The sequence below is a fragment of the Anomaloglossus baeobatrachus genome, chromosome 4 (assembly GCF_048569485.1).
Source record: "Anomaloglossus baeobatrachus isolate aAnoBae1 chromosome 4, aAnoBae1.hap1, whole genome shotgun sequence".
Classification (NCBI taxonomy): domain Eukaryota; kingdom Metazoa; phylum Chordata; class Amphibia; order Anura; family Aromobatidae; genus Anomaloglossus; species Anomaloglossus baeobatrachus.
In genome coordinates this window covers 244,002,626-244,016,099 of record NC_134356.1, presented here as the reverse complement: position 1 = coordinate 244,016,099, position 13,474 = coordinate 244,002,626, and the positions used below count along the sequence as shown (strand labels likewise).

The following is a 13,474-nucleotide window of genomic DNA, read 5'->3' as shown; positions in this document are numbered from 1 at the left end:
CGGAGGAACAGTTTCCATCCTTCAACATCATATAATAAAAACAAACATAGTACTTATAGACTTGCTATTTTCTAGTAGAGATTCAGTGCTATAACCCTGGTTGGGGTTGATGATATTTCTACTCCTATTTCCATCTCTCTGCCCCAAAAATCATCATTTGTTTCCAACTTAGGTTCTGGAGTAAGGAGCAGTGACTTTCTGTGGGGTTCTTACAAGACCCTTCAAATCACTAGGAGGAAATGCGATGGGCACGTCATCTTTTTTTGTACATATTTGTCACAATGACTTTGGGATAGTGGGGAACCGGGGCTCCTAAGCTGTCTCCCAGCCTAGGGGACCCTGCGCTATCCATAACTTCAGGGATACTCCTGATGGTGGAGAGGCCTGAGTCTCCTTCCTGGTCCTTCTCCTGACCAGTCCTGATCTAATTCGTTCTCCCCACAGGGAGGGACATGACAGGAGTGTGTAGAAACTGCAGATAAAGCCAGACAAGAGAAAACACTCTGTCACACCACACACACAAGATAAGACAGTAAAGGGCACTTTACACGCTGCGATATCGCTATTGATATTGCTAGCGAGCGTACCTGCCCCCATCGGTTGTGCGTCACGGGCAAATCGCTGCCTGTGGCGCACAACATCGCTTACACCTGCCACACGGACTTACCTTCCCTGCGACGTCGCTATGGCCGGCGATCCGCCTCCTTTCTAAGGGGGCGGTTCGTGCGGTGTCACAGCGATGTCACACGGCAGCCGTCCAATAGAAGTGGAGGGGCGGAGATGAGCGGGCGGAATAACCCGCCCACCTCCTTCCTTCCTCATTGCCGGTGGACGCAGGTAAGGAGATGTTCGTCGTTCCTGCGGTGTCACACATAGCGATGTGTGATGCCGCAGGAACGACGAACAACCAGCAGCATGCACCACAAACGATATTATGAAAAGGAGGGACGTGTCAACTATCAACAATTTTTTACATTTTTGCGATTGTTGATCGTCGCTCCTAGCTGTCACGTCACACGCTGCGATGTCGTTAACGACGCTGGATGTGTGTCACAAACACCGTGACCCCAACGATATATCGTTAGCGATGTCGCAGCATGTAAAGCACCCTTAAGATTCAGGAGGAAAACAAGGGCAGGAAGGAAATACAAAACAAAAGGGGTACACTTCACAATTGCAACAAGCAAAAAGCACAACTTTCACCAGAGTCTGGGACACCACACATCACAGATCAACACAGAATAAACTATAGCTGGTATGGGTAGAAGGATCCCAATAATATAAATGGGGTGGACCAGATGTGATAGATTTCCTCACAACATGTTATTAAAGGAGCAAGCAGACTAGCAGAGATTAACTCTTGCTAGCCTGCCTATGAATCAGCACACAGCAGTTGAATGCCTGAATCTGCCTGTCTTGATCCCAGAGACCTGAGATACCATGGGTCGGAGCGTCAGAATTTGCAATCTGAACAGAGTTGAATGCCACCATGACCGTCGCCAAAGTTTGTGCAAAACTCTGTGACAACGTTACACTCTTAAATAGTAGCTACAAGTCCTACAAACAACAGAGCAACCTATTCAGTTGCCTGCAACCATTGTCACCAGGGATAGTCCATCAATAGTCCCTGAATGTCCTGCAGTCCAATTCACAATCCAGGTCAACAGCCAGCCATTTTTCAATAACATTGTAAACATCTATGGAATTATATAATGCAAGTTACAATCTCAAAGTATGCCCCTTGAACCACATTCACAATACTTTAAGTTTATACATTGTACCTGTTCATAGATTTCTTGGTAGGTAATAGATTGCTTGGTGCCCGTAACAGGACTGTCATGGATAATTGCAACTTGATTTCCTCTTCCACTTTCAATGTGACGATCAACAGCATTGTAACAAACATTAAGTTCTCCACCAATGAACCTAAAAGAGAACAATATAGAGTATCTTTTTTAAAAATTGAATATTTAACATAAATTATCTGGTAAAACAAGTTATCACCCAGCCACAGGATAGGTAATAATTTCTTGGAAACCACACCGATCAGCCAAACATGGAACTTTTATTCCCAGTAGAATCATGTAGCAGCACATGTACTCATTCTCCATTTGACTGCCAAGAGAATAGGATAGGTGATAAATTATAATAAACAACCCCTTTAATATCAACAAACATCTTTTACATAATAGCGTATTAGCTGAACTTAGGACATGTGCATACATAGCTTTTTGACAAGGTTTTGGGACATAAATTATCCAAATGTTCCTCAAAGGTTGGAGGTTCTGCTCAGTTTCTGCTCCAAAAAAAAATCTCTGGGCCAAATTGATCAAAGCTTTCACATCACGCAATTCTTGGAGTTGCGCCTAAATTTTGTAACTTTGAGTTCTTACACCAGTCTCTCCCAGCTCTGACAACATGGGAGAAGCTGGGACAGGGGCACAGCAGGAGTGGGACGCCACAGCTCGTCTTAAGGCCGCTTTACACGCTACGACATCGCTAGCAATTGCTAGCGATGTCAAGCGCGAAAGCATCCGCCCCCATCGTACATGCGATATCGTGTGATCGCTGCCGTAGCGAACATTATTGCTACGGCAGCGTCATATGCACATACCTGCACTGCGACGTCGCTGTGACCGGTGAACCGCCTCCTTTATAAGGGGGGTGGTTCGTTCAGCGGCACAGTGACGTCACAGCAGCGTCACCGAACCGCCGCCCAATAGAAGCGGAGGGGCGGAGATGAGCGGGATGTAACATCCCGCCCACCTCCTTCCTTCCTCATTGCGGCCGGCCGCAGGTAAGGTGAGGTTCCTCGTTCCTGCGGTGTCACACATAGCGATGTGTGCTGCCGCAGGAGCGACAAACTACTTCGTACATCAACCAGCAGCGATATTCGAGAATAGGGGTTTTTGCGACGATTCAAATCACTCATAAGTGTTACACGCAAAGACATTGCTAAAGCGACCGGATGTGCGTCACAAATTCCGTGACCCCAACGAGATCGCTTGAGCGTTGTCGCAGCGTGTAAAGCGGCCTTAATTCATGATGAGCTGTAGTGTTCCATATGCCAGAAATCTCTCGCCAATATATGGAGTCATTATAAATACATTCCTATATACTTTTAATTAGTAAATAACACTAAAAAGCTAATCACGGTAAAATTAAAACAGTTACCATCATGCTAAGTTTATATAAACTCAGCCATGTCTTGCTGACATAATACTGGAAACACAAATGGGCTGAATTAAGAAGAGGCTGCTCACAATGCTGTTCATCTTGTCTTTTCGATTTAATACTGGAGATACCATCCCTCTCAGCACATCTGTTGTCTAATTTTAATGCGATCTCTAAGGGCTCCTCCTTTCCGAAAGATTCCTTTCGGTCCCTTACAGTCTCTTCATCAAAAGACCACTTTAACGCATAAAATATTGATTAGCTCTTCTTTTCATGAGGCCAGTTATAAACTGCTATCCCGATGGCATAGAGTCCCAACTTGCCTACACTATTTTCCCTGATGCCAATCTCGTGTGTTGGAGATGTGGGGATAAGGAAGGTAACCTACTGAATATCTTTTGGTTTTGCAGGCTCCTCACTCTTTTTTGGGGAAAAGTACAACTACTGATATGAGGATTAAGAAGAGGCTGCTCACACTACTGTCCACCCTGTCTTTCTCAATATATACTTGAGACACCAGAGGTGCTACATGTAGGTCAGAAGTGGTTGCTCACACTGCTGTCTACCATATCTTTCTGATCAAATACTGGAGATCACAGGAGGACTGAGGTAAGAAAATGCTACTCAAACTGCTACCCAATATGTACATCTGATCGAATATTAATAGATAGAAGGGGTGCTGAGGTAGTAGCTGCTCACACTGCTGTGCCCATTATAAATAAAATTATGCAACAGCACTTTGCAATTAAAGATGTTGTCCACTACTTAAACATTGATGACCTATCCTTCAAATAGATCATCAATGTCTGATCGGCCAGTGTCAGACACGTGGTACTCGAGTCAATCAACTGGTGCCGTCGGCAGTAGCAGTTGGCCAGAAATGCTCAGTTCCAGAGCTGCTCCGTCTTCTGATAGTGGCCACAGCCGGGAAATGCACATCCACCGAATCTGGCAGCGGCCATCATCAGAAGATTTAGCAGCTCCAGAACTGAGCATTTACAACCACCTTCTGCCACTGGCACAGAGAACAGCTGATCGACACCGATGCCGGGTGTCGGATTACGAACGATCATTCATTGACGACCTATCCATAGTAGTGGAAACCTCTTTAATGCGTGCATGAATTCTACTGTTACTATATACTATTGCTACACATGTAAAGACATAAGTTACTTAGTTAATTCTCTGTTTAAGCAGAAAATGTATAAGCTATATGCCAACAAGGTGACTTCATTAGATGGACCCTAAAATCTTATCTTCTCCCGGGATTATGGTGTCGGGTGTCATAATGTATGGTAAACTAACCAGTCTAGTCTTAATTCCAGAAATACCAATACGAGGGGCTGCTGATAAGTCTTTGGCTTTGTGATTTTTTTTGTTTCTATGGTAACGAATGTTACATCACATGAAAGCCTTATGTGTCTAATATAGGTTTTCAAAATTTTGTGTTTGTTGCTTATGGCAACAGTGTTCTACGCATGTGGGAAAACATAATGGAGGAGTCTTATGCGATATTCACAGCGGCTGAGAGCAGAAAAGTGATAAAATTCTTGTTTCTGCAAGGAAAGTCTGCAAAGGATATTCATGGTGATATGTCACAGACATTAGGGGGGGATCAATTCTTTTCATATTGCACAGTTAAGAACTGTGTTACCAATTTAAAACGGGACACTTCAGCAGCAATGATGACGAACGTCTTAGACGACCGAGAGTGGTTGTTGTTCCGGAGATCGTTGATGCTGTGCACAACATCATACTGAAGAATCTACATATTTCAGTAATAGCAGACATGGGGATTTCCCGTGAACGTGTTTCTGTCATTATCTATGAACAGTCCCCAAATATTTGACAACAGGTCAGAGAACCATGTGAGTGAAAACTTCCCAGTCCATTTGTCAGCGTTTACGGACTGATAAGAACTTCCTGGGTCGACTGGTCACTATGAATGAGACCTGGATTTATTGGTATGACCCTGAAAACAAGGAGCAGTCAAAAAAGTGGTGGAGGTACAGTGGTTATCCTCGTCTAAAGAAGTTCAGGATGCAAAATCAGCCACTAAAGTGATGGAGTCTGTGTTCTGGGATATGGACTGTGTGCTGCTAGTGGACTACCTTCAATAGGGTTCCACCATCAATTACATTAAACGTTTGGACCAATTGAAGGCAACTCTGAAAGCCAAAAGGTACGGCAAGCTGTCCAAAGGAACCTTGTTCCTGCAAGACAACTCTTCTGCTCACACTGCACAAGCGACCATGTCAAAACTGGCAGAGCTGGGCTTCCAGCTATCACCTGTTTCCAAACCTGAAGAAACACCTCAAGGGTACCAAATTTCACACCATTTCTGATGCCATGGCTGCTACGGATGCCTGGTTTGAGCATAACCGAAATACTTCTTTTTGCTAGGCTTGCATAATTTGGAATACCAATGTAAGAAGTGTGTTGACATCAGTGGAGAGTATGTGGAATAAATGTAAAGGTTCATCATCCTATCTCGTTTCTCTCTGGGTAAAGCCAAAGACTTATCAGCAGCCCCTCGTAGCTCAGTGTGAAATTGATTTAATCATGGAACCACATATTTCTGCACATGGCACCACACACACACATATGTGTGGCTGGTGGACATTGTCCAGTGATATAACTGTGAATGGGGTCAAAGGACGGTGGACTTTTCATTCTCAGTGTTGGTGAGGATTTGCAAGGTTAGACTCTTGAGGACTATAAAGTGATAACCGATCAAAGCAATATTTTAGAAATCCCCTCTTAATGGAATATCAGTTGTATGCTTCTTAACAATTTGACAGGTTAGGTCCGTGTTTGGCACACACTAACTGGTGTAACAAAGTCCCATTGAAGGAAAGTGACTGATACAAGTAATCTCGTTGATGTATAGTTTTATGGATATATGAAGTAAAGATAACAATTTTCCAATAATTGTCGCAGCATGATAATTTAGTGGCATGTATGTGGTCTAATATTTTTTGCATATATAATGTCTTCCTTTCTGGAAATTCATAACTATTATGTGTTGCCCAGGGTTATGGGGTACTCGATCCTGGGCGGTGTATAACTAGGGAAATGTCACTTGGTGGCCGTTGCCCGGTTCCTTGCCCTGGGTGCTTTTTAAAAGGGGGTTAGTTACAGGGGAGTTTAAATTAAAATCTATACGTGACGCCACCTGTGGTGTGTGGCCAGGTAAGGGGGCCGCTGCTGCATGGTTCTTCTCACCGGGGATGGATGTTGATTGCAGCCAAGATGGAGTCACTCCCCACAAGCAGAGTGGGTGAACCGGGAGGATAGCCGGCTAGCTGGAAGTGGGCCGTGGGCGTACCAGACCGGTACCGAGCATGGCGGGGTACTGGACCCTAAATCCGGGAGTAGCTTCAAGCAATCTGATAATTCACCTGTGGAGGATAGTCTCTTTATGAACTTTCCCCAAGAACTCAGAGATTGAAGGCATCAGCACAACGTGGGGGATAGGGTTCTCCAAAGGTTCTCCAAACAACACAACCCACTAAAATCCCAAGTGCCAGCCATCAAGAGCACAGCTGCCATAAACACGGGTAGCGGGGCCCCAAAAGCTTCAAGCCGAGGGGCCACAATGGTCAATCAATTTATGCATGGAGACAGGGCTTCAGACTTACCAAGTGACACTGGTGGGAGCGGGACTTGGACGGGCTCCCCCCGTAGAGACTGCGGTGCCTAGAGACTTTGGGTTACCATCTGTGTGAGTGTCTGCTTATTCCACCTAATCCAGCGCCACGACTACCGCAGTGAGTAATCTGACCCCTGCACTCTGCTTTTCAAGGCCAAGCCACCCATTTACCAATTCGCCACTATCAAGGGCCTTCCCTACCTGCGGAGGGACTGACACCTGGCTGCCCCCACACCATCTGCCCCGGTACTCTCTTTGGCAGTGGCGGTACTCCCCTTTACCACAACCCGCAGGTTGTGTCACGAACATCATCCCCTGTAAATACTCCCTTTACATTTGAGTGGCCGCAAGCCACCAGGTCCGGAGACCCTTGAGCCACAGCAACCCCAGATCAGAGCAGTACGACTGCTGCAGGGGCGGCACATGCTACTATTACAAAACAGTAGGATAAGATAGCTGAATTTACATTGTAATTCAGCTTTCCAGAAAATCAAACATGGAAACTGTTTAGCAGCCATAGTCTAAATAAGAAGCAATTCCAGCTCTAGGTCTTGCTGTTGTCATACTATATCAAAGGGTTACATCTATTTTCCAACCAAGCTGCGAATATGAAATGTGTTAGCATAGTAACTTAAGATGGCCATACTTTTTAGACAGTTGTGATAATTATTCCTTTCAATCCCACCTTAAATACACATGTATGCCATTCTCATTAGGAGAGGAAAAAAGAGCCCCATTGACAGCAGCTTATCTCCCGTCGTATCAAAGTACCAGGCATATTGAAATCCAGCATGCCTGATATACTATTAGGAGAGATAATGCGGAGTCAACATAGGTGAACTATAACAACTCGGCATAGTTATCTCTCCTTTTTTACTTCATGTTTGTGTCAATGGATGCCCCAGGAACACAGAGTAACCTACACTGGCCCTAATTCGGGCGTCACACGATCGTACCCGCCCCCGTCGTTTGTGCGTCACGGGCAATTAGTTGCCCGTGGAGCACAAAGTCGTTAAACCCCATCACACGCACTTCCCTGCTGAGCGACGTCGCTGTGGTCGCCAAACATCCACTTCCTGAAGGGGGTGGGACGTTCGGCGTCACAGCGACTTCACACAGCGGCCGGCCAATAGAAGCGGAGGGGAGGAGATGAGCAGGACAAAAACGTCCCGCCCACCTCCTTCCTTCCTCATTGCCGACGGGACGCAGGTAAGCTGTGTTCATCGTTCCCGGGGTGTCACACGGAGCGATGTGTGCTACCCCGGGTACGATGAACAACCGGCGCACAGAAGGAGGGACGATATTATGAAAATGAGCGACATGTGAACAAGCAACGATAAGGTGAGTATTTTTGCTCGTTCACCGTCGCTCGTAGCTGTCACACGCTACGATATATCAAACGATGCCAGATGTGCGTCACTTACGACGTGACCCCGTCGACATATCACCCGATATATCGTACCGTGTGATGCCCACATAAGGCTGAGGCCCCTACGCTCACCCTTACACCCAGAGGTACCCTTGAAGGTAGGGAGGTCTGGGCCCCCGAACTGGCCCTGACTCCTGTCCTAGCCCTGATGGTAATGTGGGAAAACACACGGGGATGTACAGGTACTGGAAAGGGAAAAGCGAAAGTACCAATACTAGGGTAATACTTCCACACATCAAAGCACAGACTACAGGCAGGAACAGGAGACATGTCCGTTCACCTCAGGGCCCAGCTCTAAAATGAACCTGTATAACTGGCACCCCCTGCTGGAAGCAGGTAGTATTTATTCAGGCACCAGCTGGAAAAGCTGAGCTGCCTAGCATAGTCTCCTGCTGCAACAAAAAGTGAAAGTAACCCCTTGTGTGTCAAAATAAACTAAACTCATTTAAAGTGTGTGGTCTGAGCCTCTCAAAAACTCTCAGGCAGAGAGACCGTGACTTTGTGAATACTAAAATGTTTAGAGAAATGATCCGATTCACTTATGTTATGAGACGCGCTGCTGGGAGAACAAGGATCTGAAGTTTGAAGCAAAATAAAGTAGGAATAATTATTGATTACTCATTTGTTAGGAATATATTAAACATGACTAGAAATTCATCAGGAAAGAGATGAAAGCATGAAGATAAAAATGTCTATATCCTTCTGACAGAGCTCGATGTGCAGCGGAAAAACAGCTCTGATGAAAGACTTTGCTAACATGAATTCTTCACAAGAGGCCGACGTCCCTATAGACTGGAATTTTATAAAATGACTACAATTAGAGCTGCAGAAAAGTGTCCGAATAATGAACTGGAAAGCTTGGTCTGCATGTTTAGAACTGATTACTTGGGTATGTTTATGATCACCTGCACAGATTTGGGACCAGTTTTTATCTTTGAAGTAAAATTGTCTACATTGACATATTTATAGCGGAAATTACATTATGGTAAACTATGTTGTGGTGGGGACAATTAGAAAGCACAACTATAGCAATATGGTCAATCTAATAATGTTTGCAGTTCTCCATTAGCAATCATTAACAGTATTTATGTGGTCATATTGCTGCCAACTAAAGTACTAAAAAATAATTGCAAAATGCACAGCGCTTGTGCGATCATTAAGAGAAACTACTTGTCTAGAAAGCTGCTGCAGCATTAATTAACAGCAACAAGCTGATTTTTTCATTTTCTAAGGGAGAAGTAGCCACACAGAGTACGGGATTGCAGTCACATTGGTCAAGGTGCCTAAAAGGAACCTCAGCCACATAAGAGATCAATTGCGTAAGGCCCCCTACACGTCAGTGATTCTGGTACATATGTTGCAGTTTTTATACATACCAGAATCATGGACAAAAGAAGACCTATTAAAATTCAATCAACGCACATGTACCTCCCTGAGAGGGGCTCGGCCGCTCTCTGCTGCTCGGGCCGAGCCGCTCGAGGTCCGGGCTCGGGTTGTCGGTGGCACGAGCGCCTCCGGACCGGGGGCCACATCGCTCTGTTAAGGGGAGGCAGTGGGGTGGTGATGTGGGACGAGGTTCGCAGCCGGGGGCCACGTTGTCGTCGTACGGGTCGTGACGCCACCAACGGGTCGTGGTGAAGGGATGCACCACCGCTGCGGCTGGAGTGAAGAGGGCTCCCGAAATCGGTGTTGAAGGCGCAGCCTGGATGTCAGCCCCTCCGTGGGTTGGGGCGGTGTGTCCCGGGGCCCAGCGGGATGGGCAATGATGTTGTCGGGGTGCAAGGTGCCGTACTGCGGTGTGGTGTTGTGCCCGGATGGCACTGGTGTACTCACTATTAATTCACACTCGGAGTCACTGGTAAACCAAAGTTCGGGTATGGTCGGGTCCCGCAGCCGGCTGCTTGTGTCCCTTGTGAGGCTGATGGTGGCCCCTTTCCCTTGCACCTCTTGTTGTGGTTTTCGGCTCCCCTGCCTGGGCAGTGGTAGCCCGCTCCCCGGCTTTTAGCTGCCGGAGGAGCCCTCGGTTGCCCGCAGGCGCTGGCCCGTCAGATGTTTGGCCCTTGGCGGTGGCTTTCACCCGGTATCGGTGGGCTGTTGCCTTCTTTTGGGACTTTGGGTGAGGATGAACCCATGAGGTCGAGACTGCAATCAGTTAATTTGCCTATACTCAGTGGCTTCTAAGCTAGGACGGGGTCTGAGTACCCGGTTTCTGGTGCTCCGGTAAACGGTTAACTCTCCGGTTCAGGGCCAGCGGGCTCCAACCCTGGCCCGGTCCCTACGGTTCCGCCGGTTGCTATACCGGTACCCCTGCAGGCGGTCACCACCGTCTGCCTGCCTGACGTTACGGGGATCCCAGGCTCCAACCGGGGTCCCTGACAGCTCTGCTCCTACACACCTCCTGTCACTGTCACTCTCTGACTACACTGTTTGTATTTCCTGCCTCAGGACAATAGTCTCCTCGATGGGCGTGCCTTTCCGCCTGACTCCGCCCACCTGGTGTGCCCTACTTGCCCTGAGGGAGGCATCAGGTCTCCCTTTCAGGTGACTGGTGTGTCCTCACAAGGGATGGGGGTGTGTGTGTAATGTGGTAGGTGTTGTTACCTGTGACCCATGGGGTCCAGGGCGTCACACACATATCAATCATTTCTCACTGACGTGTTTCCATGCAGTACACAAGCGTGTCCTTGTGTTCTGCACGGAGACATGTCCATTTTTCTCCAGCATCTCCGGCGTCCCACTGACCACACTATGATGTGCTCTGTGAAACACGTACCAGAAAAAACATGTACATTTAAAATAAAAAGCTTTTTAAACTCACCTGTCTCCAGCGATGCTGTCTTCAGGCGCTGCTGTCTCCTGCTTACAGGCCGGCTAATTATGTTCATGAATATTCACTGCACCACGACCCGGAAGTAACAGCAGCGATGAGACAGCAGCGGTCGGACACTGCATCGCGGGAGACTTCAGCACCACAGACAGCAGTGGCATGGACAGGTGAGTATAATTGCCTGATCTCCATGGATTATAACGGGTAGCACACAGAGATCACACGTATGCCAAAATCACAGCCCACAGAGAGATATACTCACCTGTATCAAGCCAGTGAAAAACGTATGTGTTTTTCACTGACGCGTGAAGAGGGCCTAATGGAGTTCTCATGTTCACCACTTTATTAAACAAAAAAATAAATAAAAATCCCACGCTGCTCCGACGTGTCAAGCGAATCTGATGAACAATTCCTAAGGAGCTTCATTCTGACACTTTATAGGCTTTGCCAACAGCCATGTCTGGGTCATGCTGCCTGAGACCCAGCGTCACTTAAATGTGGAGACAACATTAATGTTATCGCTCTTCAGAGTCGCTGAGTCAACATTAATGAGGCCACCGCTATTTAGCGTCGCTGGGTTGCATGCAGCATGACCTGGAAGTGGCTGTTGGCAAAGCCAATGAAGTGTCAGAACGAGGCTCCATAGGCATTGTTCATCAGATTTGCTTGACTACGTTGGACCTGGGTGGGATTTCTTCTTTATTTTTTTCCACATGTGCCATGTCTCTGATACGTGTGAAAATGGATGCCATACATACTGGAAACACTGACATATGAAGTGGGCCTTATACAAAGAAAGCAGTCAATCACTAGTAGTCCCACCTACTGGACAGAAAATCCCAAAAAGAGCTGAGAATTAAATGATTAAAAACACAAAAATTATACTTAATATTTTCTCACAAAACTATATTTCAATCTTCTCAGCTCCCCCAAGGTGTATGAAGATTGGACACCATTTACATGGTGACAGATTGCCTTTACAGGTTGGGTTATATCAAAAACACAGTATTTCTCCAGTGTTCTTAGAGATGAATAACATTTTACCTTAAATATATCAATCATTAAAAAGTAGCAATAAACATACTTTTTTCCTGTTTTAATCATTTTTTGCATTAGTTTTTTCTGTTTTAGTTAATTCAGTAGTCATATTTGAAGACTGATTTTATAGCAGAAACACCTCAAAATGTTGTATTTGGCTTCTTTTTCCACATGCAAAAAACCCCAGCATCATGATTCATGTGCACTATAAGCATTTTTTCCCATTGCAATCAATAGGAAGCTTATACGAAGAGTATTTGTAGTGGGTTTTTTTCATGTGGACTTTAGAGTTAAATGTGTGTGAACGTATCAGTAATTTATTACACAATGTAGGTAGATTTATTTTGTTGTTTTGTGGAATTATATACAGAAACACTTCTGGACTTTTATTTGGTCTAAAGCAAAATTTGGAATTTCTGAAATCACTGACCCTAGCTTGTAATAATGGGATATTTGCTAACGAATGCCGTATCATACTATAGAACTGCTGTGTGTTCCTGGAGGTGCAATCATAAAAGGTTTTATTAAGTAGTGTTCTGGCATAAAACTATTTGAAATTCTACAATTTTTTGAGAAACTTGGAGATACGCGAAAATGTTGCCAATTTTGATGTTTTTATGCCACTCCCAGCCATCTCACCCAATATTTTGAAAAGTTTCACGAGCTTCACTAGGAAAGGGAGTGGTCAAGTGCATCCAGCAAAATCATTTACACTACAAGAGTGGATTAAATTATGACAGAAGCGTGCTCCAGTCTCAGGTAGGAGTACATTTCCTGCCGTGGCGTACGATAGCTGAAAGATGCACCAAATGTATTAACGAGATTCAAGTCTTTTAATTAATTTAGCACATTATACTCCAACTTGCTGCTCATCAAGACTGGAATGCAAAACATTAGTTTTGATGATTCAAGGCCTTTATGCCTCCATAACTAATTAGTCTGTGGCCCGTGGTTCCGGCAGCAAATGATACACAATCAAACCCTATCTGTGTTTTGTGTTCACAACCCTACAAGGTGAGTGAGCCATCTGTTTCATTTCATGTCTGTCCTCAGATAAGACCCTATTGCGCTTGTTTGCTTCGCACATTCCCTACTTCCATATCTAATTAGTGTCATACAGATATTCACTATAAATTTAGATTTGAATCCTGGGAAATGGATTGTGTTAGCACAAAATGACTAATTCAAGCACAAGCATTCGGTGTACCCTTGATTAGCCATATACTGTAGTTTAGTGCCCTTCTCCAACTACTTGTTTTCCAAAACAAGTATCTCCTACATTTTCTGCCTTCTGTTGCCCATAACACTCGATTAGAGAAGAGACGTGTGGCTATACATCGGGTGAAATAAGTAT

At 45.5% G+C, this 13,474-nt stretch overlaps 1 protein-coding gene across 1 annotated transcript in view; it reads right to left on the bottom strand.

The window, feature by feature from the left end:
• ACSS3 (acyl-CoA synthetase short chain family member 3) overlaps nucleotides 1–13,474 on the bottom strand; it is a 209,671-nt gene that overhangs the window by 142,256 nt on the left and 53,941 nt on the right. The window contains exon 3 of the mRNA XM_075344762.1: nucleotides 1,782–1,926. Within this exon, the coding sequence (XP_075200877.1) occupies nucleotides 1,782–1,926 (145 nt within the window). The remainder of the gene's footprint in view (nucleotides 1–1,781; nucleotides 1,927–13,474) is intronic.